The 27,895-nt window shown below is 42.7% G+C and overlaps 1 protein-coding gene and 1 long non-coding RNA gene across 2 annotated transcripts in view; one reads left to right on the forward strand and one right to left on the reverse strand.

Moving 5' to 3' along the window:
- The window catches only part of LOC308583274, a 101,427-nt gene that overhangs the window by 66,630 nt on the left and 6,902 nt on the right, over positions 1-27,895 (forward strand). Inside the window, exon 3 of the long non-coding RNA XR_014006154.1 lies at positions 17,444-17,530. This is a non-coding gene — a long non-coding RNA (uncharacterized lncRNA). The remainder of the gene's footprint in view (positions 1-17,443; positions 17,531-27,895) is intronic.
- On the reverse strand, positions 237-11,371 carry LGSN (lengsin, lens protein with glutamine synthetase domain). The gene is made up of 4 exons (XM_081187073.1): positions 11,330-11,371; positions 7,267-8,212; positions 5,154-5,320; positions 237-2,478 (listed from the first exon to the last, which is right to left on the reverse strand). The coding sequence occupies exons 1-4, from the start codon at positions 11,354-11,356 to the stop codon at positions 1,279-1,281; spliced, it is 2,340 nt and encodes a 779-aa protein (XP_081043199.1). The 5' UTR covers positions 11,357-11,371; the 3' UTR covers positions 237-1,278.

The raw sequence follows: 27,895 nt of genomic DNA on the forward strand, positions 1-27,895 counted from the left end.
CCAGAAGCGGCTCAGTCATGCTGGCCACATGACCCGGAAGCTGTCTGCTGGCAAACGCCGGCTCCCTCAGCCAGTAAAGCGAGATGAGCGCCACAAGCCCAGAGTCTGTCACGACTGGACCTAACGGTCAGGGATCCCTTTACCTTTATCTATCTATCTATCTATCTATCTATCTATCTATCTCTGTGAACATTGCATAGATAATTGCACAATTTCTGTTCCTGACCTTGGATGAGCATGCAAATTGTGGCAATTTCCATTTCCAATTCTGTTTCCAGTAGAATTCTCTGAATCCCTGCATGCATGCATTCTGTGAGCAAAGGTTCATTCATACCCCACTGGTGGAAAAAGATGCAGCTTTTTTCAGTTTCCCCCTTCCCAGTGAGGCCCACCTCCAAAATCTGCTTTGGATTGTTAGGGTACCTTTCAACTCTAGGGTGGGGGTGGCAAGAATCACATCCACCAGTGACATCCTTCACTGTAATGCGTCACCATGTGTCTAGAATGAGTCCTTCTGTTTGCCAAATGGAACTCAGGATCCAAGCCGTAGTTCAGCAATTATTCTTCTAAGAAGTATAAAACTTTTAGAACTTAACTTAAAATAAAACCACTCCCTGATGAACAGAGCTACACTTGGATAGGCTTTATCTTATTTGTGAATGGTTCCCGGTTGCTGTATTCAAAGCTGAAGAAAACAGCATTGGAATTATTTACAACCTTTTTTATTGGTGACTGATCTTCATGCTGGAGCTTTTCACAACTTCAGTTCAGCACTTTACTGCAAAACTGGTACTGAAGGAAACAATCCAGGAAATAAGTGTGTACAATGCAGCACAGGATTTCACTAGCCAGCTTTGTTTTTTTCAGTATGCCAAACATATACAGAACTCTGGGGCAAAGGAATCAGGGTGCTCTATGTGCCAGCTTTTGGAAACTCAAAAAGCCTTATTCAAGAGCATCTATATTTACTACAAAGCTATGGAAACCAATCTTTCTACCAATAAACAATTCTAATACTCTGTATAGCATTTAACAAGTGTTCAGAGTAATGCATTTGCATTATCTGGGTGTGATCCTTACAACAACTCTGTAAGGTAGGTCAATTTTATTATTTCCCATACTGCAGATGAGAGGACTGAGGCTGAGAGAGAGCAGTTTGCTTAAGACTGCCCCATGAGTTCATGGCAGAGATGGGATTCAAATTGGAAATTTCTTGTTCCATAGCTCAGGCTCTTAGCCATAACACTACAGTGGCTCTCAAAATGTCATGCACTTGTGCTAGATAAAATATTCTAAAAATTTATTCCTTTCCACGTCCATCTCTTCATTTTCCATCTCATACTGTTTCATAGCGACGAAATACCGGACAAAGGTGTTACCTAGGGCTTCCCGGATGCACTCATCTTCCTGAAGTGCAATGAGAGCATCTTCCAATTTCAGCGGGATTGTTGCAACTTTGAACTGAGCAGTGCTCTGGATCTCCTCTGGTGCCTCCTGGAAACTGAGTCCTCTCCTTATGCCATCCAGACCAGCAGCGATAGTAGCAGACAGAACCAAGTAAGGGTTTGCCATTGCTGAACCTAGCCTGCTTTCAATCCGAGTTCCCTTCTCGCCGTGACTTTTGACGTTAAATGCACAGCTGTTATCATTCCATGCCCACTTCACAGGCACCATCTCCTTGGAATCCTTGCGGTACATGTTGTAGCGTTTACGGCAGCCGATGGTTGGAGCCATCAAGCAGCTCAGAGCTGCAGAATGCACCAGTAACCCAGCAAGCCAGTTCTTCCCTATGTCGGTGAACTCGGGGGCTCCCAAACCAGAAGAAAACAAATTATTCTCCCCAGTGATATCCCAAAGGCTATGGGAGAGGATGCCTGAGTTGCAAAATCCATTCTCGGTGAAAAAGCTGGCAATGTAATTGTACTTTTTGGCCACTTCTTTAATGCCGGTGCGGAAGGTGAAGGCACTGTCGGCTGCACTGAGGCCAAACTCTGGCTGAAAAGAGATCTCCATTTGGCCAGGTCCTGTGGAAGACGAGAAACTCTCAATGTTCGCCCCGGCGTGATACATCCCATCAATGAGTTCCTGAATGAAACACTGGTCTTGGTTATTGAGCATGGTTGTAGTGGGGAAAGTGATCGTCTTTGAATTGATGATTTCGGCAATGCCATAAATGCAGAACTCGTAAGTGAAGGCAGAACGCAGGGCAAAGCCGTGGTCTTGGAGTTGCCCCAGCTGTTGTTTGGCAATGTGCCTGGGGGAAGTCAACAAAGGGTTGCCAGTTACAGCGAAGGAATCGCAGATCACTCTAGCAGTGTCTTCAGTCCATGGCAAAACCCGAAACGTTGATAATTCAGGACTCAGGATTATGTCGCAGTTGAAATTGCTGGCGCTTATATGGTTTATTTCATTATCCTTGGGATTCAGAGTCAGTTCAAGGTAACCTCTGGGCATGGCAACACCATGGATTGCTTTGGCCTAAACAGAGGGAAGAAACTTTTAGGATTGCGCTGTAGTCACTTTAACACTGCAATTATAAGGTACAATTATGATTACAACAGTGAGAAATGCTATGCCTGTTTGAGTTCAAATTCTGCGCAAGGGTAGCTGTGTGTCTGATTTTACAGAGGATAGTCCTTTATCTGAAGGGCTGTCTGATGCAAGATCATTTCAAAGATACAGAACCCTAAGAAGGGAGAGCAGGAGCCCTGAAGCAGCCCATCAACAATTAAAAGCACCAGGACAGCAGACGGAGCAGACACAGAATCTTTTCCATTAAACTGAGATTATTTCTAGTTCAGCTATAGTATATTTCTAAATTTGAATCTATAAATATAAATTAACACATGCAAATTTTATGCTAATATGCGTCTTCTTTTGCCCTTTTAATTCTGGTGATGGACTTCCTCTTTCTTGGTGATATGTAAGGGGCCGCACTTCCAAAGCAGGGGTGTCAGCAACTTGTTCCATAAGGGAGTTATGCACTGTATCTCATGAGAGATATACGGTATCCAAAGATTTCTAAGTGTCCAGTGGGACCTCTAGCATCTTTTCTTTGAACAGGCACAAACAGAGCACACTGGAGGTTGCCAAGAGGGTTGGGAAATAAAAAGGCCCAGTGAGCATTTTGGTTGTGTGGTTCTCTGGATTGCGGTATAGTTCACTAACTCTTCAGTGAACTTCCTCTGTGGAAGGTTAGCAACCAGCTGCGTCTCAGGTTGCACCCTGTTTACAACTTCTTCCTACTTCTCACACTTCCCTCTTGGACCTCATGGCTTCCTTGTTCTACTATAGACTAGTTAGCTAGACTAGAACTGGGAACTTTTCTAACCAAGTATCTATTTTCCGTATCTACAAGGTTAGTTTCCTTACATACAAGCGTGTGTGTGTGTGTGATTGCAACAGAAAACATCTGCTCCAAGGTTCACTCCCTTAATACTAGTTTGCCCTGCATACCCAAAGGGTTTCAACAGGTACCGTAATTGGAACAAAATAATCCAACAAATTTGTTAACAGGTGACATTGGCCAACCCGACAATAGGTGGAATCCAACTGGTTCCCTTGGTTTCAGGGAAGGGCTCGTGATCCTGCAGACACCTTCACAAATGGGAGAAGAGGGGAGGTGATTTATCTTATTTGTTATTCCCCTTACAGGCCCCCACCCCACATTCCACCCTGTTCTGGGAGGTCCCCCAACACTTGAGGGGAATGAAAGAGGTCATAACCTGAAAGAGGGGGGGAATTGAAACATGTTTGAAAAGCACCCCAAACCCATCAAACAACTTGCCAATGTGACAATAAATGAAAGCAGAAAGATAAGAAGACGTGCAGCAGTCCAACAATCAAGTATAGAAATGTGCTGGTAGAAACAGAACCACCTGGATGGGAGGCAGGCAATCAACTAGTCCTTTGGTTCTGCAAAGGGGGAATAGAATTCCTAATAACTGCCTCCCCTCTCTATTAGCAGAGGCATACGCTGGATCAAAAGCTCTTTCCAAGAATCCAACAGCATCCTATGTCAGTAACCTGTAATATTGTACATGTGGTTAGACCTAGTCCTGCACACCTGTGCTCATCTTACATTCCAACTTATTTTTTATTTTATTTTGAAGAACACCAGATGATTTACACTTTCACTTCAACTTTAATTTGAGTTTGGGCTGGGGATATATCAGACAAGTTCAGGTTAATTTGAAAAGGGTGAGCCTGGCTCCCTGCACTTTGAATTGAGTGATGGGTGAAAAGATGGTCCCATTACCCCATTGCCTTTCAAGAGCATTAAATTCCCTGGAAGAGAGTTCATTTCTGCTAATGCCTGAATGGCATCAGTGAAAGAAAATTGGATCTGAGCCCATAGCTTCAAAACTACAGCAAGATCTAAGGACAAAATTAAGAGAAAATTGCCTTTGGGGCTTCAAAGAAGTTTAGAATGAAAGCAAGGTTTTACAGTACTAGATTTCCAGTAATGCCAGTATATATTTTCACTCAATGGAACCTGAAATATTCATGACACGGTTATAGCTAAAATGCAGCATATAAATCATCCATGCTGAGTATCACATAAACAATACACCAAAAGGCCCTTAGAGGTCACTACTTTCTATACAGCTGCTACCAAATGCTTCATAATATGACTCATATTTATTGGAACACCAGCATCACTAATATTATTATTAAGCTGTCATGCATACAACGGTATTTTCTTATCTTATTTAATTGCTGAAAAGGGAATACTTCCAAACTAGAATGATTCCCATGCTATCACTTCAGTGCCTTTTGTAATTTGCTCTTGGCCTCCTCCTGCAATTTGCCGATGTCAAATAAAACAGGATCGTTGTGCATGTTGCAAATGTTTAGAAAAAGAAAGATATGTCTGGGGGAAGGCGAGTCTTGGGTGTGTAAAGAATCAACACTGACAAGTTCTCTTAATTAGATTTGTATTTCTTCAGGGCTGAGGAATGACCGCTTTGGCAGGGGGGCAGCAGGGAGGAGATGAAATAAGCCTTATGGGGTACCAATGAACAAAGGAGGAAATATATGTTGTGTAAACTGGAATTGTATTGTACATGGCAAAGGTCTGTGGCATAGCAAGTTGTCTCTTCATGGCCCGGGAACACAGAAGAAGACTTGCTACAGGGGATGGATAAACGTACCCGGAAAAAACGAGACGGGATGCTCTTTGATCTTGACACGCCATGAAGATCGGCTGCTTCAAATCTGACAAAACGTATATTGTCTCTGGACATCTGTTCTTTAATGCGCTCAATCTCAGAGACCAAGTGAAGGGGAATGCTCTTTACACTGGGATCTCTGCTGTGTTCTAAAAATGAAAATACACTTGATCAGGTCAAAATTTAAATATTTGCCATCAACATGTCCACGCTGGTATATCTTTTCAATGCAGTGCGCGATCCCACGCAAAGATCAGTACAGTGGTACCTCTGGTTACTAACTTAATTCGTTTCAGAGGTCCGTTCTTAAGCTGAAACTGTTCTTATCCTGAGGCGTGCTTTCGCTAATAGGGTCTCCCGCTGCGCGTGCGCCTCCAGCGAGCGATTTCCGTTCGCATCCAGGAGCAGCTACTTCCGGGTTAGCGGAGCTTGTAACCTGAAGCGTTCGTAACCAGAAGCGTTCGTAACCAGAGGTACGACTGTACACGTAAGCATCTTGATTCTAATGGTTTGAAGCAGAAAAGCCTCTGGTGCAGCATGTCTTAAGGCTCAACAAGATACACTTTGCAAATAATAACTTAGCAATACACCTAGATAATGTCTGTGTATATGCAACGTATAAATGGTGAAACATTTTAGGTGGTAATCAACTGAAGATTACTCAGAGTAAGCCTATTGAAATTAATGGACCTAGCTTAGTCATGTTCATTCATTTTAATGGGGCTACCCTGAGAAAAATCTAGCTGAATGCACCCCCCGCCAGAGCCCCACAGATTTCAAACAGGCCTCTGCTGCTCTCAGACAGCTGGTTTTTCACTCATTATTAACAGTTGTAGTCACTAAACTGCCGGAAGCAAATGCAACCAGTTGTCTGAAGGGGTCTAATTATGATATAGTTTGGATAAGATGCAAAAATCTAGCTTTCTGGATTCCGGGTGGCCACAGATTCAATCATTTGTTGGATTCATTTATTCAGATTAGTTCCGCATGATTGATATGTGCTACTTTGGAGCCAATTAAAACTGTCTCCAAATTTTGCCTAATCCACACGCAATCCAAAGTGAATTTGCAGGGTTCCTGCTCAGGCAATATTTCTTTAGGAATTTCATGGGCCTTTATTAAGTTTCAATAATGTTAGCCAGGTGACGTGCAGGTGAAGAGCTTGCCACAGCCCTGGTTCTCTATTAAATGATGTATTTATTATTACAGTTTATAGCCTCACTTTCTGCATGGAACACCCAAGGCAGAAAGCAATGGATTGGGTGAATCTGAAGGAGCCTGTTCAGGCAAAACTTCTACATGCATTTCATTAAGATTAGCTTTAAAAAGTTCTGCTCAGGAAAGTTCTGCTCATTCCAGTGTGGTATAGTGGTTAGAGAGCTGGGCCAGGACCTGAGAGGCTTGGGTTCAATTTCTCACTCAGCCATGAAGCTCACTGGGGACAATCTGGGTTGGAGCCTTCCTGTGCCCCCTCCCATTAGAGCAGAGCAGGCATAGGCAAACTCGGCCCTCCGGATGTTTTGGACTAGTAATCAAAGGATTCCCATCATCCCTGACCACTGGTCCTGCTAGCTGGGGATCATGGGAGTTGTAGGCCAAAAACATCTGGAGGGCCGAGTTTGCCTATGCCTGGAGTAGGGGATATCTCCATGGTGTCCGTGTTTTTCAAGAGCTATCTGCAGCTTTCCCCCCTCAGAGTTCATGCTTTCATGATACTTCTGGCTGCTCTCCTTATTGGAGCTACCAAAAATGACATTTTTTTGCTGAGGTGGGGGGTGGAGTGGAAGCAAGCATTTATCTTTTGGCAAAAATCATCAGGGGGGGGGGAGGCACTGATAATGACACAACACAGGCACCCACCTTCTTCTCCCCTGCCGAGCCCTAATTACTGAGTTTGAATGGGCTCCTCTGACCCTCCCACTTGTGGCATTTATACACACACGCACACACCTTTTTGATGCACAATGTCCTTGTATACCATAAACCACACAAGTCTGTGTTATCAATAAAAACAAGACAAGGCAACACTTCTGTTTAACTGGGAAGACTCCCATCCCTATATGGTGTGCTGCAGGCAAAGTCTTAACTTCCTTACCAGATGTGGGCTCAAATTTAGCTTCTGAAGCACTGCCTGCATTGGGGGAATGTGTCTGTTGCCTCCCAGGAGAATGATCCATATCTTCACTTTCGGATGGCTGCTTATCCAACCCAGCAGAGCTGTGCAGCAGGGGTGGCTTCCCTGCTAGCCCTGCTCCTGGCTTGCGCCCAGAGAGGACTTTCTGATCACCTCCTCTTAAATGAGGGTGAAACATTTCCATGTAGCTCCTTTGATTATCACTAGACTTCAGCGGAAGTGTATGGGAAGAGGGACTTCTGGGTTTGCCACTGTTCCTAACCCTGGTACTCAGCACCGGGCTTTCTCTCAACAGGTTTTTCAACTCTTGCAAAGTTTCTTTGGAAATTCCAGAGCCCAAAGCTAAAGAGACTTTGCTTTCATCTTTTTCCTGGGTTGCTGCATGATGCTCCATGTCCCTTTTCTCAGTCATGTGGAACTTCCACTCCTTCTCTGCTGTGTCAGGTTTCTCTTTATCATTTCCTGGTGTTTTTGCATTCTCCCTGATTTTCGCTGTATTTAGACACACAACTTTCTCTTCTTTGTCATCTAAATCTGTTTTCGGTGCATGGTCTTCATTGCTGAAATTTTCTATTGCCCCATGAGCTTCTGGGCTGCTTTTGTGAGGTTCCTCTCTGCCCTGCTGTGGGTCTTCTGTTGTATGACAATATTTGGGAGGGCTCTCATCTGCTTCCTGCATTGCTGGGAAGCCTGGTGGTTTCTGAAGAAGTTCGTCTGTACATAGCTTGAGGTGAGCAAGCTTTCTTTGATGAGAGAGAGAATCAGAAGTGTTTCCAGGGTGAGAAGTGTCCATAGTTTCACATCCTGCTGTAAGGTTCTGCTTCCCAGTGACTTTGACTCCTCTTTTTCTTCTTAATCCACACATGCAGTTGCCATCAACTTCCTCAGTTTCATTTCCGGCAGTGCTCTGCAATCATCAGCAAATATAAACAATATGCTCTGATCGAATGAAATATGCAGCCCTCTTTAATTCACACTTTATACATTTGACATACTTACGGAATTGATACAGTCCATAAACCAGGCCCAATGCACATTGTAACATCCACACTGCAAGGGGATTTAGACCACAACCTAATCAAAGCTTGCTCTTCTGTTAAATGTTTAATAGAATCCAATATATAGATATATCTCATCTTGTTTTCTTATCCTTAATCTGACAGATTGTGGGCAATCTAGCACCAGTCAGACAAGAAAGAAGGACATCCAGGGACCTGCCTTAATTATTATTGCTATTATTATTACTATTTGTATACTGCTCTATACCCATAGATCTCAGGGCAGTTCACAACATAAAATTACAATATTAAAAAACCACAAAATACATAACAAAAATAAGAACAGAAACAAACCAATAATCCCCATTCCATAACACATTTAAAAGGACATTGGATGTCAATCAACCAAAGGCCTGCTTAAAAAGAAACGTTTTTGCCTGGCATCTAAAGATGTATCATGATCCAAACCTCTGAGGGGAGAGCATTCCACAAAGAGGGAGACACTGCAGAAAGGACCCGTTCTCCAGTTGCCACCCTCCAGACCTCTCATGGAGGAGGCACACTCAGGGTCCGGGTAGGTTCATTTAGAAAGAGGCAGTCCTTGAGGTATTGTGGTCCTGAGCCATTTAAGGCTTTATAGGTCAAAACCAGCACTTTGAATTAGGCCCAGAAACTAATTGGCAGGCCAGGGTTGGTGTAATTTGCTCAAACTGTCTTGTCCCAGTAAGCAACCTGGCTGCTGAATTCTGCACCAGCTGAAGTTTCTGAACCGTCTTCAGAGGCAGCCCTACATATGATGCATTGGAGTAATCTAATCTAGAGGTTACCAGAGCAACAACAACTGTAGTTAGGCTATCCCTGTCCAGATAAGGGCGCAGTTGGGCCACCAGCCAAAGCTGATGGAAGGCTTCCTCTTATTATAATTAAGTCTCCAATCATTTCTTGATAAAGGAGGTCTGTTAGGAAAATTTGCTTGCCCAAAAGGTATTTTCTTAAAAACATTGTCTTCTTGAGTCTTTAAGTAATCCTGCATTCTGTATACCAAACAGCTAATTGTTCACTCCATCCCAAAGTCTCAATTAAGTTCTTCCTATCAGAAAGGAAGCGGAGTTCCCACAGCTGAGCATGAAGAAAAAACTAAATTATACAAAGTATGAATGGAAAACATTCATCAATATTTCATCTCTCCCCAGTGAGATCTTCAGGAAAAGAAAGCGAGAGAGAGAGAAGAATTACAAGAAAGATAGTTTTACCTTCTCTAAAAACACTGGAAAGCAAAGGATTTAAGAGATGGGAATACTGGGCATTAACAATGTATGGTTTGAGGGGGGGGGTGTTTCAGAGAGTTTAGAATGATCTGATGCTAAGCTGCTCCACAGGGCAGCAGATTGTGGTGCCAAAGTTCTGTCGTGGAAGACTGGGGTGGCTAAGCTGTGGCCCACATACCCCATCTTCCCTTAGGACTCTAAGACACCCCACATTTTCTTTTTTTAAAACCAAGTTTCAGTTTTAGCATTTTGACTTCTTGTATGCAATACACAAAAGTGTGGGTTAAGTTATTGCAAGTTTAAGTTAAGTCTGCTGCAACTGGATTTCTTATGGACAGTGGAAATCCTGAATGTGTCCGATTTGTGACTATTATGCTATTATGCCCTGTTTAGGGAAGCTTTTAATGTTTGATGTACAGTATTTTAATGTTTTTTTGGAAGCCGCCCAGAGTGGCTGGGGAGGCCCAGCCAGATGGGCAGGGTATAAATAATGTATTATTATTATTATTATTATTATTATTATTATTATTATTATTATTATTATTATTATTATTTGCCTTCAGTAGCAGTAAAGCTCTGCTGGATGAAATACAATTGCCTCTGGTCTATTTTGGGGGGATCCTGCAACGTGTTTAAGTTTTTACTCTGCTAACTATACGCTGGAGTTCTGCTCTGGCTCAATATTGAGTAGAATTCCATGACAGATCCACACAGATTGTCTGTGTGGATGGCAATCTTAATTGTTGCTGAGAATTTTTTTTCTTTCTAATACAGCACAGGATGGGGGTACAATCCAGCATTTTAAGGCCCTGTAGAAGAGATTAGCAACTGCTTCATCTCTCCCTCACTCAGATCATTAGAAGCTGATGGCCAGGGGCGTCTTACCCATAGAGACTAGTGGCGCGGGGCGCCGGGGCGCCAAGTTCTGGAGGGCACCAGGGAAGAGGCGGAGGCTGGACGTGGCACCTCCCAGCATCAGCTCGCCGCTCTCGCCCGCCTCCGCCATGCCACGCCGAAGCAGCACCGCTCCCGGAGCCTCCGTCTGCTGTGGGCACAGCGACACGAAGCGACCAGCTGAGCTGGGAGGCACCGCATCCAGCCTCTGCCTCTTCACCACCGGAGGAGCCGCCCTCCAGCTGCTGCCTGCCTCCTCCAGCCCCACCAGCAGTGCTGTCCTCCCTAAAAAAACTCTTTGAAATGGGGGGGCACCGGACGGAGCTTTGCACCACGGTGCCGGATATGCTTAAGACAACCCTGTTGATGGCTTATGCCTTAGATTTGTCCACTGAAGCACAGACAGGGTTGATTTAATTGAATTCCCTTCCTGACATGTGTGCTGCACACAAATAGTTAACCTTTCAGCTTAGCGCAGACAATTAGCTGACTTGGGAGGCTTTTAGCTCAACATCTAACTTCAAAGGGAAAATGCTGCTGCTTGCTAAGCACACAGTGCATCAAACACCCCAAACTTTGCCTGTCTAGCAGTTCCAGATCCAAGACATAAAGCAATGGTTTATGACTGATTAAGTTCTTACCTAATACTGCATGCTCAGTCTAATTTCTTGAAATCAGTCTTCTGCTTGTTTATTTGTTTGCTTGTTTGCTTGCTGACTTATTAAGGTTACATCCCAATATTTCCAATGCACTATTTTTCACCAAACAATGCAATAGAGATTCTTTTTCATCACCACCATTCATAAGCAAAGCATGCACCTAGCATGTTTTGTTTACATCATTCACAACACACATATGTTTTACCTGGCCATTGGCATCTTCTTTGTCCATCTCCTGCACATTTTGGTTCCAGCTCTCATTCAATATGGCTAAGGAAATGTGCCCAGTATTTATGGAGGTGTCTACAATGGACCTATCTGCAACAAACATGAGCTAGCACAGAATTTCCAGAAGCTCCTCTCTTCTGGGCCAATGATCAACTGGGGGAAAGAAACCATAGAAAGGGTTGCAACCAGGAGGGTGCTTTGCTGGAATAGTTTAGAGAGAAAATGTATGTTTGTAGCCAACCAGCTGCCGGGAAACACATGACAAAGAAAGCATAAAACAGTTTTGTTCAACTATTTTTTTCACAAGCTTTTTGTTTTGTTTTGTATGATGCAATTATTTTGTTGCTATTCTGAAACCGAACCTATTAATGCAATTCTTAGGGCCATTCCAACAGCAAGAAAGGGTGCAGAACCAAATAGAATCAGCCCTGTGTGTCCCTTGCTAGATGTTGGTGGCCATTGTTTCTCTCGGCTCTTTGTGAAAAGCGTTCAGAATCTTGCTGAATGAACAAATTCATATTGTACATGCCTTTGCCTTGTACATGCATTGTTGTAGGTCAGGATGGGAAGGGATAGAAAGCATGTTGCTAAATGGGCATTTGGGTTCTGCATGTTTCGTTAAACTGACTCAGCAGGGCAAGAGACAAAGCTGAACAGCCTAGCACAACCGTTTGGGGGCTAACACTGGTTTCTGTTTGCTTCACAGTCATTGCAGTTGCAAGCGGGAAAGCCAGTCTGCTCAGAGAGTATTATCCACTTTGTGTTAACATATAAAATTTTAGAGTGTGGGTTGGATAAGGCATGAGAGCACAACCATCTAAACATTTGGGGTTATATCCAGTTAAGTCACACTCAGAATATTCCCCCTGAAATTAATGATCCATAGGCCACATTCGCACTGTGTATTTAAACCACTACAGTGACACATTAAGCACTCGTGGCTTGCCCCAAAGAATTCTGGGAGCTGTAGTTTGTTAAGAATGCTGAGAGTTGGTAGAAGACGTCCCAGACCTAAAATTCCCAGATTTCCCCATGAAGAGGGACGACTGTAGAAATTGTAGCATTGGGAGGGGGATTGTGAGTCTCTCAGCACCCTTGATTCAACCACCTCATTCTCCTGCAGGAACACAACAGGCCTTTCTAGAAAATGCTCAAAATCTGGTAGCTAATTTCCAATTATTAAAATTAGAAGTTATTCCAGAACCCATTTGTTCAGGGCTGCAATATCAGCTGCTACATCTGATCAGATGCTGAACAATATTTTACATCACCTAATAACACTCATAACGACACGCTTTTCAACGTCTACATATTCAAGCTAACATGGATATGTGAATTAACCCTTATAGTCTTGGGAAAGGGTAGATAAAATATGTATGCAGATAGTGTGAGATTCCATTGGTTGGAATCAGATATATTTAATATGTTGCAACCTATCCCAATACCAAGAAACAGGATTTTTTTTATTTTTCAGTTTCTGACGTAAATTCCTCCCAATTAGGAGTTCAGACAGTGAGTGCAGGCCCCATGGATGGATCAGTTCAAAGGGACTCAGAGCCAAAGGAATGGTTGGTGCTGCCAACTTTGACAGCACTGCAAGCACGGATCTGAAAACCATGCAATCCAGTGTTTAGATCCTTCATGTCCATATGCAGGCTGCTTGCAAAAGTGTAAATTCATATTCCTAGCCACAGTCCCATGCAGAGGCAGGCTTAAACACATTTGTTTCAATGAGCTGGTGAATTCATTAGAACCTATGGGCAATGCAGCTTTCTTGTATTACAATCTACAGGTTTTTAAATTATTGTGCATCACTTCAGAATGCATTTAAAAAGATGAGGCGGAGTGGGGGAGGGAGAGGAGGAGAGAGAGATTACTTCTCTAGAGTATATTAGGGATGGAGCTAGAATGAACATTGGGTTTGTCAAACAAATGAAAGAACATTGAATTGTTTAATCATGTTCCTTCTAATTATTGATTGCATTTAAATATGTTGCCGATCTTGATTACTAAAGCAGTATATTAAGATGGAAACTGATTAATTCAAATACATTGGCATATCCTCAAACTTTCAGTTCAGGTGCCTTTTAGAGGGGCAGACAGTAGCTCCAAAATCAACAGCAGGAGCCTTTAGCAATCGCAGGGAAGCCAGAAGCACTGGTAGAAAGTGGATATTAAAACATAGAAAACACTCATTGCACTCAGAAGGCCCCATGTTCTGTACAAATTCCCATTTATTCCTCATCCAATGCACTCCCACCACTGGTTTGGGAAAGGAATGTACACATGACATTTGCCACAATCCATATCCACTCTATAGCCTGCTATTTCTTATAAAATACTGCATATTGATGGGTTCCCCCTCTTCCCCTCAACTAGTTTTGATCCAAATTGAGAGAGAAAAGAACAACCTAGCTGTGTTTTAACGTTATGATGTGTACGCAGCCTTGGCCTCTTCTACCTGCATGTGGACCAGTATAGATTTCTGCGGCATTGCATCCTGACCCTGCTAAAGGCTTCATGGAATGCACTCCTGCTGACCATGCAAACTATAAATCACTGAGGGTGCTTCCAGTGTGTCACTTCTTTGGGTGGGGGTGGGGGGACATTCAGTCGTACACCAGAAAATTAAGGTTGCACAATTATAGTTGTTTGGGAGGTCTTGCGCAACAAACCTGCTTCCTTAAAGACCTGGATTTCAGCAATAAGGAAAGTGAGGTTAGGGGAGAAAGCATTGGAAAGTGTGCGGTAACAAGACATTGGTTTTGATGCAACTGCCACGTAACCTCCCTGGAAACCAATCAGAATGAAAGCTCATTAAATAGCTAGCTTCATCTAAACCCCCTACAAAACAAATCAGGATGAGTACTCAATAAACACGTCATCTGGAAGCCCCCACACTGTAAAAAAATTGATAATTCAAAAACATTGGTGCCACTTTCCACTTTAGTGTAAAAGGGCTGAACTAGGAACATGGGAAATGTGTGTGTGTGTGCACCCAGAGAACACTGCTGTTAACTATAAGGATTTATAAGGGCTGGTGTATCCCTTACCCAGAAAATACAGGGCACGGAACAGTGGGGAGGTGACTGAGCTAATGATGAACTTTCCAGATACTGATACTGTAGGAGGAGTATCAGGAAGACTGCATCAAATTTAATGATTACTTAGTTAAATATGTTAAGTTAAATTAACTGAAAACAGCTTGCAGATACTTAATTGGCTTAGGATTTTATTTAAGTTAAGTGATGAATTAATATGTTTAATTTCATAATGTGAAGATCTAAGGATGTTAATGTTTAAGTTAAAAAATTTTAAGAACTGTGATTTGGAAAACCGTTAAAAGGACATGCAATGAAATTCAACCAAGGGGAAGTGAGGAAGTCACTTAACAATATTAATAAGTGTAATTTTTAATAAGGCTATAATTCATGTTTGTTTGTTCTATGTGTTTGTTTGTTTATAATGTTGTGAAAACCAATAAAAAAAATTGGGGGGGGGAATGTTGAACTTTCCACAGCAAAGTTCAGTCCCTCACATACTCCAGGCATCTTCTTTCTAAGTGAATTTACACCTCAGAATTTGGGTTTCCAACAAGCCAGGGGGGTGTGGTGAGGAACAACCTGGTCTAGCCTTCTGTGCATTTGAAGAATCTTGATATAAAGGAATCAGCAGGGGAAGCATTTGAAGCACCATTAACTGATAACATCTGTATATGAAGCTGTTGTTAAAAGCACAATAAAGAAGCGGGTAGCATTGAACTGCGGACTGATCTGAAGCCAGGTTTCATTGCCAGTAAAGTACAGTGGAACCTCAGTTTTCGAACGTCTCAGCTGCCAAACATTTCGGAAGACGAACACCAAAAACCTGGAAGTGAATGCTTCTGTTTTCGAATGTTTTTTGGAACTCGAACAGCTTCCAAGGCACATTTCTCATTTTTCCCCATTGAAATTGCCAACAGCCCTTTGATCCTCGGTTTTCGAACGTTTCAGAAATCGAACGATCTTCCGGAACAGATTATGTTCGAAAACCAAGGTACCACTGTATGTATTTATGAGGTTTGAGGAATACCAACGGAATGCATGCTAACAAACTGAACAAAAGAACCCTCTCCTGTACAAAATAATAATGTGTTGTGTGCTTTGCAATACAGTAGGTGGCACCATTTGCACAGCTTAAATGTTCACATCCAAAATGTTTGGATTTTGCACTTTAAAGCAAAAGCAAGGAATCTTTTATGATTCACATAATGATCAGGTTCATGGTGGCCTCTCATAATTGCACCTTGACTCTTTTTTTTTTTCTGGACAACTGATGCAGCTCCATGAGATAAAATGATGTGCTTCTGGACTAAAATGAATGTCACAGGTGGATCCTAGCTCCTTAGGAAAAAGTTTGAAACTATAAGCTAAAAGTGACCAGATGGGTTTCATCATAAACAGCCTCAGAAAAAGCCTGCTCTAACAAAGGCATAGATCACTGAGGGTGCTTCCATATATTTAAAGCACATGGCTTCCCATGTATAATTCTGGGTAGTGTGGTTTACTCCACACACAGAGCTACAATTCCCAGAACTTTTAATAAGCCACAGTTCTCAGGATTCTTGCGGGGGGGGGGGGAGTGATGTGCCTTAAGGTAAAGGTAAAGGACCCCTGACAGTTAAGTCCAGTTGCGAAAGACTCTGGGGTTGCAGTTCACATGTCGCTTTACTGACTGAGGGAGATGGTGTTTGTCTGTAGACAGTTATTCCGGGTCATGTGGCCAGCATGATTAAGCCACTTCTGGTGAAACCAGAGCAGCACATGGAAATGCTGTTTACCTTCCCGCCACAGCAGTACCTATTTATCTACTTGCACTTTGACGTACTTTCAACCTGCTAGGTTGGCAGGAGCTGGGACCGAGCAATGGGAGCTCACCCCATTGCGGGGATTCAAACCGCCGACCTTCTGATAGGCAAGCCTTAGGATCTGTGGTTTAGACCACAGTGTCACCCATGTCCCGTGATGTGCCTTAACTGTGCTTTAAATGTATACTGCTCTTGAGCCAACTGTAAGTCCCCCCCCCACCAATATTCTATTATAATAATTACAACAATAATAATTACAGTTCTTACAGAATAGATACCCATGCTGTTATCGGTGCGATTATTTGTCACAACAATACAATCTTTTTGCTAAATTATTAACTTTATAATATAATATGAAGATTATGATTTTCCCCCTAGAGAAAGTTAATATTAACAGTGGTGTTGTCTACCTTTTTAAAAAAAGTGAACCATTTTCATTGTAATCCTTTATTCTCATTAACATTCACAAATGCACAGACAACCACAATCCCTCCCACTCATTCCTGCATTGTCATACCAACATAGATGGGCACAGCAACACGCAAGTGAAGAAATAGCTTAAGAGGGAATATGCACCACTTCACACAATTCAACAGGGCATCTCTTCCTGTGTTTCTCTCTTGCCCCTAAATGCACACTACCAACGCAAGTGGTGTGAAAAGTGAGATGAGCGCCGCACCCCACAGCCACCTTTGACTGGACTTAACAGTCCAGGGGTCCTTTACTTCTACCTTCACCTTACTCCAAAGGAATTGCTTCCACAAGCTTCAGTCTGAAGAACTGGCACTTTTGCAAGTGACACATCATGTTCATTTTGCACTTGCGAGGATCCTTTAGTGTGGCAGCCCCTATTCTTGCCTGTTTAGATTAGGCAAATGGCTTCATTTTACTGCTTTTAATGCCTACTAAAAACTTTTTTTTTTTTTTTAGAAAAGTCTACTCAAACACATAATCCTTTGTTTTGAAAACGGTTGGTTTTTTTTCTATATTTTGTTTATTTTTATGATGTGTACATGTTTTTAAAGTGTGATGATTTTATTGCCATTTTATGATGAATTTTTAATGTTATTAAACAGCATCATCAATCTTCTAAAATATAGATAAATATTTTTTATGCTGCACAACCTTAAACATGTCTATTCAGAAGTAAGTTCCCCTAGGTTTAATGGGACATCTAGATAAGTGTGTATAGGAATGCTGTCTTAATGATTGTAGAGTAAAATTAAAAGAGTCATTATTTTACAGTTCTCTCAGGGTAGATGGAATGCCGCTTTACCTCTTTGCCTGTTACTGGGGATGAGAGAGTTTGAAATGGAAAGCTACCAGCAAAAGGTAAGATTCATGTGGAAAGAGCTATTAGTCAACTCTTTTGTCATAAGCAGCACAAGCAATATTGCTACAGCACTTTGCATAGTTCTCATACATTTCAGCTGGGGTTTGAGCTTCATTAACATGTGCCCCCGAAATTCCGGATACCACCAAACTGATGCCAAAGTTTTGGGCTAGTTTTGTGCCATTTTGCACTGTGAACTCCACGTTTTGTGCTGCCCTGCCACCCCTCAAACCAAGTAACTGGCAGGGCAAATCTGGATCACAACTTAATGCCAAAAATTCCAACCTTGCCCAATTGGCTCCAAACCAGTGCCAAAGTGGTGTGTTGGTTTTGTGCCATTTTGTGACGCAAACCCAGCTTTCTGTGCTGCCACCCAAACTGAGTAATTGACGCCTGGCCAAATGGCCTATCCAAATTTGCTTCCCCTTATGCCTTGCATGTTGATTGCAGCATCTGGGCTTGACGAGGCATGTGACCCTCACCTCCTCCCCGAGGTAGCGAGCCCCACCTGGGCTGCGGGTTCTTGCCTGCCTTAGCCTCCTAGAGTGTGCCTTCCAAATCTAGTAACTGAGTGTTTTCCAACCTTATCCACTCTTTTAACCAACATAAACATGCTGGTTCATAATATAAATGGAAATCTGGCCATGTGAAGCCCCCTCTCTCATTAGCATCTATTAATATTTTATATTTTATTCTGGGTTTCTTCCCTTGCCAGATAAACCTAGACATATCTTTCTGCCATTCTTTAAAGCAGCCTGTATTGTTAATTATTGGAGCTGTTTGAAATAAAAACAACATCTTAGGTAAAACATTCATATTTATGGCAAAAATCCTTCCCAACATGGACAATGTCATTTCCCTCCATATTTCCAAGTCCTTTTTAACTTCTTTCCATGCTTGAACATAATTATATTGGAATAGATTGAGGTTCTTAGTTGTCAGCCATAATCCCAAATACTTCCCCTTTTCCCCAGCTTCCATGTTTTGCCAAAGTTTCAGGTAGCAGAGGACCAGAAAGGAGATATCAGTGGGTGAGGGATCCAAAGCACAGCAGGAGTGTAACAAGGTGCCTGTTTTTTTAAAAAAAACACACACATGTTAAATAGTTTTTATATGTATGCATGTCAGTCTCTACATGAGTGTCCTTCAGCCTTGTCACATCCTTGTTCTCTAAGACTTTCTGCAAGATGTCAAGGTTCTGTGTTAAGATATCAACTGATTGCAGTGCTGGAGCATGGAAGAAGCATGGTCCTTGGTTGAGTTAAACATCAATTGAGAGGGAGAGTAAGTTGCCAGTCACTTCCATTCTCAGATGGCTTTGGTTCAGATTGCATAGAGGGTTCAGGAGCCTTGTTGAGTTGTGAAATCCCACAGAGCCGCCATTAAAATCAATAGGACTGAAATAAATAGTTTGAGGAAGGCAGCCAAAAGTTTCCATATGACTCATGTTGCTAATTATAGCTAAAGATCAATGAAAGGACAGCCAGTGGTCTGTTAACAATATCTGTTGTGATTAACCACCACAGAGAAGTCTGGCCCCAGTAACCCCTTACACCAAAAGGCAAGGGGGGCAGAGGCAAAGACATTGTCAAAACAAGTCTGTTAGTCCTCAGATATTTTGATTGCCTAAGCACAGTTTTACAACTAAAGTATTTGTCAAAACAACTGGATGTGCTTGTGGCAGAAACTGAGGGTACTTAGCTGAAGGGAAATGTTTAGTCATGTCAAATTTACTTTAGTTAAATTAAGTTTTAAAACCTCAACTATCCTTACATTATTTATATCTGTAACTTCATAACTTCTCTAGGTGGTATACTAAAGCCAATAAGCTACAGAACTAAGCTCAAGGTTCTGGTTGTATAAAACCCTATACAACTTGGAACCAGGGTACCTGAAAGATCATATCATCCTTTACATATCCAACGGATCACTAAGCTCTGCAGGTGAGGGTGTCCTGAAGATGCCAGGTCCATCCCACACAAAGCAGGAATTGGGCCTGTAGTACTGTGGCATCTACCCTTTGGGTTTTTTAATATATTTTTTGTACAAATCAGGCCTTTGTCTTGTTCCATTCAAATTGTTCAAATGTCATTCATTAAAATATTGTGCAACCTTTATTTGTGCTTCTCTTTTGTTACTTGCTCTATGTGTGTATTTGTCACCATCCGGTTTCTGGGCGGTCGAAGTCCCGGCTGAGGACGTCGGGACCGGGGGCAAGATGGTGGGAGCAGGAATGGGAGTCAGGAAGCCAAGGGTCTGAGGGTCAGAGAGCCAGGAGTCATGAAGCCAAGGGTCCAAGGATCAGAAAGCAAGGAGTCAAAAATCCAAAGGCAGGAAGCGTGTTGCTGTGGCAAAGAGCCAAAGGGAAATGCTGACCTTATATCCCTTCCCGGCTCTTGCCACCAGGTGCTGTGAGTTACCGATCGGCCTCACCTGTGCGGCCGTGCCTTGCCTCTTCAGAACAATCATAGGAAAGCCCCAGTCCTGCGAAGCCCTACCGGTCACAGGGCCTGGCTCCTGCATGCACTCCTGACGGTATTTTCTATAAGCATATTTACTTATCATGGTCAAGTACTTTACATAATGTTTCTATTGTATGATGCTCCTGCAGTACTCATATTTATTTTGTATTATTTACTAAAGTATGTGACATTTTACTTCGTACTAATTATTAGGAAAAGCAGCTAGAGCAGGTTTGCCCTTGGACAAAGAAGCCAGTAACTTGTCTAAGATAAACTGATTGTCTAGACCACCTTGGATTCCCCACTGGCAGAAGTTTGTGAAAGTCTCCCATTACCTGTAGAATTGCCTCTCAAGCTGTCCTTTCCCATGAACACATGAAGTTGCTAAGCTAAGTTCTTGGTCCATCTATTACAGTATTATCTGCTCTCTAGGGCTTGTATACAATATGTGGGTGGTGGGTGAAACAACATCATTTCATATAAGCAGACGATTGAAAATAACCGGGGGCAGTTATATTTGGCAATGGTGTCATGGAGGCATAATATAATGGGGACATTGAGTCAGACCTGTCATCTGCTGAGGCAGATATTTTCTCCTGCTGTTATCAGATGGAGACATGGGGGAACAGTGAAAGGGAGACTTTTCACAAAACTGTGAAGAAGGGGAGGGAGCAAATGAATTTAACATGTGTAATGGAAAACTGATAAAATAGAAAGTTACTTCTGCTTACTTCCTGAAGGAGAAAGCGGGGAGGGAAGTAAAAAATACCATTCTTACCTAGTGGTTTTCAAAAGCAAACATCTAGGTCAGTGTTTTTTTGTTTTTTTTATAAGATTTTTATTGGTTTTACGAAATTTTAAAGAACGAACAAACACTTAGGAAGACAAACATACACGTATAATTTCATAACATATTTTCATAAACCTCTTTTCTGGGACTTCCCCATACCCCCCCTTTCTGCATCCCAATGTCCATAATTTTATAGCAACTCCCAATTGTTACTTTCCAACCTCAATCATCTTAGTCATCTCTATATTCTAACCTTATGTCACTGTATCCCTTTGTTCCTAAGAACCAAAACACTCTAACATTCATTGAGTTTATAATAGTCCTTAAGGTAACTTTTGAATTTTCTCCATTCTTCTTCCGCTGTCTCTTTTCCTTGGTCACGGATTCTGCCTGTCATCTCGGCCAATGTCATATAGTCCATCACTTTCATCTGCCATTCTTCCAGAGTGGGTAGATCTTGTGTCTTCCAATGCTTTGCGATGAGTATTCTTGCTGCTGTTGTAGCGTACATGAAAAAAGCTCTATCCTTCTTTGACACCAATTGGCCGACAATGCCCAAGAGAAAGGCCTCTGGTTTTTTAGGAAAAGTACATTTAAGTACCTTTTTCATTTCATTATAGATCATTTCCCAGAAAGCCTTAATCTTCGGGCATGTCCACCAAAGGTGGTAGAAGGTACCTTCAGTCTCTTTGCATTTCCAACATTTGTTATCGGGCAGATGATAAATTTTTGCCAGCTTGACTGGGGTCATGTACCACCTGTATACCATTTTCATAATGTTTTCCTTTAAGGCATTACATGCCGTAAATTTGATACCGGTGTTCCATAACCATTCCCAGTCATCTGACATGATGTTATGACCAACATCCTGTGCCCACTTAATCATAGCTGATTTGACTGTTTCCTCCTGTGTATTCCATTTCAGCAACAAGTTATACATTCTAGATAAATTCTTAGTACTAGGTTCTAACAATTCAGTTTCTAGTTTTGATTTTTCCATCTGGAAGCCGATTTTCCTGTCCTGTTTGAAAAATTCCACTATTTGATGGTATTGAAACCAATTTTGTACCTTATGCTTCAGTTTCTCATAACTTTGCAATTTCAACTTATCTCCCTCATGTTCCAAAATTTCCCAATACTTCGGCCATCCGACCTCCATATTGAGTTTCTTCACTGCCTTGGCCTCCACTGGTGAGACCCATCTAGGGGTTTTGTTTTCCAACAGATCTTTATATCTTATCCAAACATTAAACAAAGCTTTTCTAACAATGTGATTCTTAAAGGCACTATTAACTTTGTCATACCATAAATATGCATGCCAACCAAAAGCATTGTTAAAACCTTCCAGATCTAAGATGTCTGTGTTTTCGAGGAGCATCCATTCTTTCAGCCAGCAAAATGCTGCTGCCTCATAATACAATTTCAAGTCCGGCAGGGCAAAACCCCCTCTTTCTTTAGCATCTGTCAATATTTTAAATTTAATTCTGGGCTTTTTGCCCTGCCAGACAAATTTCGAAATATCTTTCTGCCACCTCTTAAAACATTCCATCTTATCCAGGATCTGCAAGGTCTGGAACAAAAATAACATTCTAGGCAATACATTCATTTTGATCACAGCAATTCGGCCTAACATTGACAATTTCAAATTTGACCATATTTCTAGATCTTTTTTGATTTCCGACCAACATTTTTCGTAGTTATCTTTATACAAATTCACATTTTTAGATGTCAAATAAACCCCTAGGTATTTCACCTTCTTGACCAGTGTCAACCCTGTCTCCTCTTGAAACTTCTCCTTTTCTGTCTCTGTTAAATTTTTTCCTAAGACTTTGGTTTTTTGTTTATTCAGCTTAAATCCAGCTACCTGGCCAAACTGTTGTATTATTTCTAAAACCTTTTTCGTACTAGTGTTTGGCTCTTGCAAAGTCAATACTAGGTCATCTGCAAACGCTCTTAGCTTGTAATGTTTAGCTCCGACCTGCACTCCCTTAACCTGCTGGTCTTCCCTTATCATATTCAGCAACACCTCCAGAACTGAGATAAAAAGTAATGGGGAAATTGGACACCCCTGTCGTGTTCCTTTTTCTATCTTAAGTTCCTCCGTCACTACATTATTTACAATCAATTTAGCTTTTTGTTCAGAGTATATTGCAGCTATACCATTCTCAAAACCTTGACCTACCCCCATCCCATGGAGATTCTTTATCATAAAGCTCCAAGAAATATTGTCAAAGGCTTTCTCCGCGTCCACAAAGATCAATACTGCTTTAGTGTTTATGTTCACCTCTAGCTTTTCCAAAATATCTATCACATTCCTTACATTGTCTGCTAGGTGTCTTTTAGGGAGAAAGCCTGCTTGGTCCCTATGAATCTTCTCCATCAACACTCTTTTAAATCTTTTTGCCAAAATGTCTGCAAAGATTTTGTAATCCACATTAAGTAGTGATATTGGGCGGTAGTTCTTCAGTTGAGTCTTTTCAGTCTCTGTCTTTGGTATGAGTGAAATATATGCTTCTTTCCACGATTCAGGTGTCTTTTTTCCCTCAAGGATCTCATTACAGACTTCTTTTAGTGGTTGAATCAGCCATTCCTTCAGCGATTTGTAGTATCTTGAAGTCAATCCATCTGGTCCTGGAGATTTGCCCAGTTGCATATTCTGAATGGCAGCCTCTATCTCTTGTTCTGTTATTCTCTGGTTCAAATCCATCTTATTTTGATGAGAGATTTTTTGTAATCCATATTTATCAAGGAATTTATCTATATCTTCTTCATTTTGCGGGCCTTGAGTATAAAGCTTTTTAAAATAACTCAGGAAGCAATTTCTAATTTCATTAGGTTTAGATATATTCTTTCCATCCACTTCTAAACTTGTGACTGTATTTAGTTTCTGCCTTTTCTTCAGTTGCCAGGCCAGAAGTTTACCACATTTATTTGCTGATTCAAATGTCTTTTGCTTCATCTGCTTTATCTTCCATTCAATCTCCAGGTTCATCAATTCCATGTATTGTGATTGATATAACTTGATCTCTCTTAAAATCTCCTGGGACTTTGGTTTTGCTCTTAATTTTTTCTCTCCTTCTTTTATCTTTTCCAAAATCTTTTCTTTTTTCTCATTTTGTTTTTTCCTCTTTATTGAATTTTGTTGAATCAAGAAGCCTCGCATCACCGCTTTGCTTGCGTCCCAGATCACTCTTTTCTCAACGTCAGCCCTCAAATTTATTTCAAAGTAGTCTTTTAAGGTTTTTTGGGCCTTCATAAGAATCTCCTTGTCTCGAAAGAGGGCGTCATTCATTCTCCATCTAAATTGACCAGTTGTTGTAAGTTTCATTTCCATCTTCACGGCGTTATGGTCGGAGCAAGTTTTTGGGCAGATTTCTACCTTCTTAATCTTTGGGGCCATGCCACTAGTAATCCAAATTTGATCAATTCTGGTCCAGGTCAACATTGCTTGGGAGAAAAAGGTTCCCTCTCTCTCCAGAGGGTTCCTTGTTCTCCATATATCTATCAAGTCCATGTTTTCAGTCATTTCAAAGAAGGTCTTAGGAAGTCTCCCTTCCTTACTGATTGTTAGTCTTTGTGCCTTATCCATATTAGTGGAGACCACGCCATTCATGTCTCCCATAATTATCATATTGTAGTCCAGGTAGTCCGTCAAGGTTTCATGAAGTCTCTTAAAGAAGTCAGATTTGCCTTCATTTGGTGCATAAATTCCAACAACTAAAAGTTTTTCTCCTTGTACTTGTATCTCCACTGCCAAATATCTCCCTTGTTCATCTTTAAATATCATTTTTGGAGCCCATTTTTCTTTCACATATATTACAACTCCTCTTTTCTTAACTTTGTCTGATGAAACAAATTCTTGTCCTAGCCTTTTATTTGTAAGTAGTCTCCTGTGGGCTCTAGTTATATAAGTTTCTTGTAGACATATCAAATCCAGCTGTTCTCTATTCAATATATGGAATACTTGTCTTCTCTTCAAAGGCCCATTGAGCCCATTACAATTCCAGCTAAGGAATTGCAGAGCCATCTTGTTATTTTCTTAAGGCTCCTCCAACAGCTCCAAGTTGTTGCTCTTCTTCTGATGGTGGTGGTTTTTGTCCAATCGAGAGATTCAGGATGTCTAGTGCTCTCCTCTGTTCTGCCAGTACATCCACAGTCCCCTTCTGCAAGTCCTCCTGATTTCTTGCCAAAAATTTGTCTTTATCTTGAATTGTCTTTATTTTCACCTTTTTTGCCTTGTAGTCAAATGACAGTCCTTGTGGGAATTCCCACCTAAAGCGGATGGAATTTTTCTTTAACAGAAGAGCCAGGTCCTTGTAGAAGTTTCTTAAGTCCAAGATATATTTTGGGATGTCTTTAAAGATCTGTACAGTTGAGTTGCCAATTTGCAAGGCCTTTTCAAAATGTAGTCCTAATATTTTGTCTCTTTCCTCCTTGGATCTAAATGTAATCAGGCAGTCTCTCGGGGTCTTTCTGTCCTGTTTTTTACCCAGTCTAAAAGCTGTTGTAATTTTAAATTCGTCTTCCTCCAGGTCCCAGCAGTCCACAAACTCCCGTGTCAGGTATTCCACAAGATTGTCTCTCTCGTTCTCCGGGATCGATCTTAATTTCAAATTTCTCTCTTTTCTCTGTAACTCCCACAAGGCCAAAGTTGCATCATGCTCATAGACCTTCTTGGCAATCGGCTCTAATTTCTCTTGCGTCTCTCCAGCAACAGCTTTGGCATCTTCGGCAATTTGACGTGTAGTAGCGTTCTCCTCCACCAATTTATTTATAGATTCTGTATTCTGGTTTAATCTTACTGATATTTCTGTTAATTTTTGTGTATTTTCTGAAGTCTGTTTTGTCAAAGACTCCAGAGTTTGATTTATCTTGAGCAGAGCGTCTGTCACAGCTTCCATAGAGGCAGCTGCTCCTTTTTCCTGTTCTGTTGTTCCTGCTGGTCCTGGAGTTGCAGCTGAAATTGAGCCTCTTTTCTTTGTCTGTTGCTGTTGCAGCTGTTGTTGTTGTTGCCTAATTTTGGCTCTTGTGACAATCTCTTCTTGTGCGCCACTCATGTCAAGGTCACTTCCCACGGGAGCTGTTTCCTGTTGGAAAATTCCACTGTCCTAGGCCGTGTCGAACTTTACTTTACCCTCTAGGGGGAGCAAATCAAAATGGCCATAAAATAAAGTGTCCGAGTACAAGAACAAAGGAGAATGTCCAAAAGTATAAAAAAGAGAGATTAACACAGTCAAAGTCAATATTGCTAAAAGCTTGTAGCTGCAAATTGCCACAGTTTCCCAGTTTATGCTGTTTCTCCTTGTAATACACTGTAGCCAGTCACTATGTGAACTTTGTATCACAATATCACTTTGCAGGCAAAAGTCAGTTCAGTGACCTATTGTTCTGGAAAGGCAGACCGTTTCGTACTTTCAATAGATGAGACAGCAGAGGATTTTTACTTCAGGTAGATCATGCAGTTTTTAAAGTCTCATTCACCTCCCCTCTGCCCTGCTAGCTAGAGGGGAGATCTAAAGTCTCAGTGCCCGGTTTGGTTAATTAAAGAGCGGGTTTCATCGGATGCAAGTTTAAAGTTCCGTTACTTTCACTTTCATGCAGTCGGGGGGAGGCAGACTTCCTTGATTTAATCCCCCGCTTTTAGCTCAATTTTCAAGGTTTAAAAGGGTCCCAATTGTTTTTCAAATCCTACTCACGGGAATTCCGTCCAGATTTTCTTTTCAGGAAGAAATCGGCGCTCTCCGCTTATGGCGACGCGGCTTCACTTCGCAGGCTGGGTAGCGACTCTCAGCACCGCGCTCACTCCCGATGTCGATCCGTAGCCTTTAAAAAGGCTCTTTCACGGTACCGGGGGGCGCAAAGGTGCCCACCGAGTCTCCTTGTTCTCAGGCTTCAGCACCTGAGATTTTAGGGGTCCCCCGCTCGCCGTAGCGGGTAAGACCCGAACTTGCGAAGCAGTCCTTCTCCGGAGCTCGGAGGCAGGACCGCCATTAAGCGCTGGCACCGACCGGAAGTCCATCTAGGTCAGTGTTTCCCAACCTTTTTGGGGCAAAGGCACACTTGTTTCATGAAAAAAATCTCGAGGCACACCACCATTACAGCCCCGTGACGTCAGCGCGCAGCGTCACGCCGGGAGGGACATGAATTGCTGGCAAATTACATAATCACCTCCTTGAGGGCTGGCTCATCTTCTCCGAAGGCAGAACCCCATTAATTAACAGGACAGACTCACACCATAGCCAAGACGAGGGGGGAAAACCTCAGTCATGCACAGTCATGCACATGTGGGGGCTAAATGAGGACGAAGACCGGGCAGAGAGCAGGGTTCAAATCACCCCACCTGGCCAGGACAATCCCTGGGTGCTCCCTTGGGCCACTCGCCTGACCCACCTCGCAGGGCTGTTGTTGCGAGGATAACACGGGGAGAACCACACGCGCCCCTGGGAGCTCCTTGGAGGAGAAAGCGGGCGATGAATGCAATGCACGAAATATATGAGAGGCGACCAGGTTTTGCAGGTGAGGGGCCCCCGCCAGCCTCCGCTTCCAACACCCGGCGCAACGACGCCGAAGTTTCCCCCCGGGCTCGGCTCGGGGAGCAGCACTGCTCCCCCCCGGCTCCCCTTCGCCCTCCCGGCTCTCTCTGCCGCCCACTGGGGACCCCCCTCACCTGCCAAGTCCGGAGCGCCGGTGGAAGTTGCATGCATGCATGCAGGGCGCTGCGTTGCCATTGCATTGCACTGCACTCCATGCAACGCCTGCACGCATGCATTGCCTTGCACGCCCGCCAAGGGGTCTCCCCGCGGTCCGATGCGTCCCCTCCGGCGCGGATGCAGCATTGCAAAAATAAAAACCCCCGACGCAGCCCTACCTGGGGGGCAGCCTCCGCCTCCGTCGCTCCGCCTCCGCGGGGATCCCCGGGCTCCATCCTGCCGCCTGATCTCTGCGGGGGCGCAGGCAGGCTGTGCGGGGTCTGCGCGGAAGAGCCCCTGCCCGCCCGGCCGCTGCGCTCATTCCATGGCCGGGAGAAGAGCGCTTCAAACAAAACGCCCGGCCCGCCAGGCCACGCTGGGAAACGTAGTTCGCGCACCCCGCACGGGCGCGGAGCCCAAGGG

This window comes from Podarcis bocagei (genome assembly GCF_964188305.1).
Source record: "Podarcis bocagei genome assembly, chromosome: 3".
Classification (NCBI taxonomy): Eukaryota; Metazoa; Chordata; class Lepidosauria; order Squamata; family Lacertidae; genus Podarcis; species Podarcis bocagei.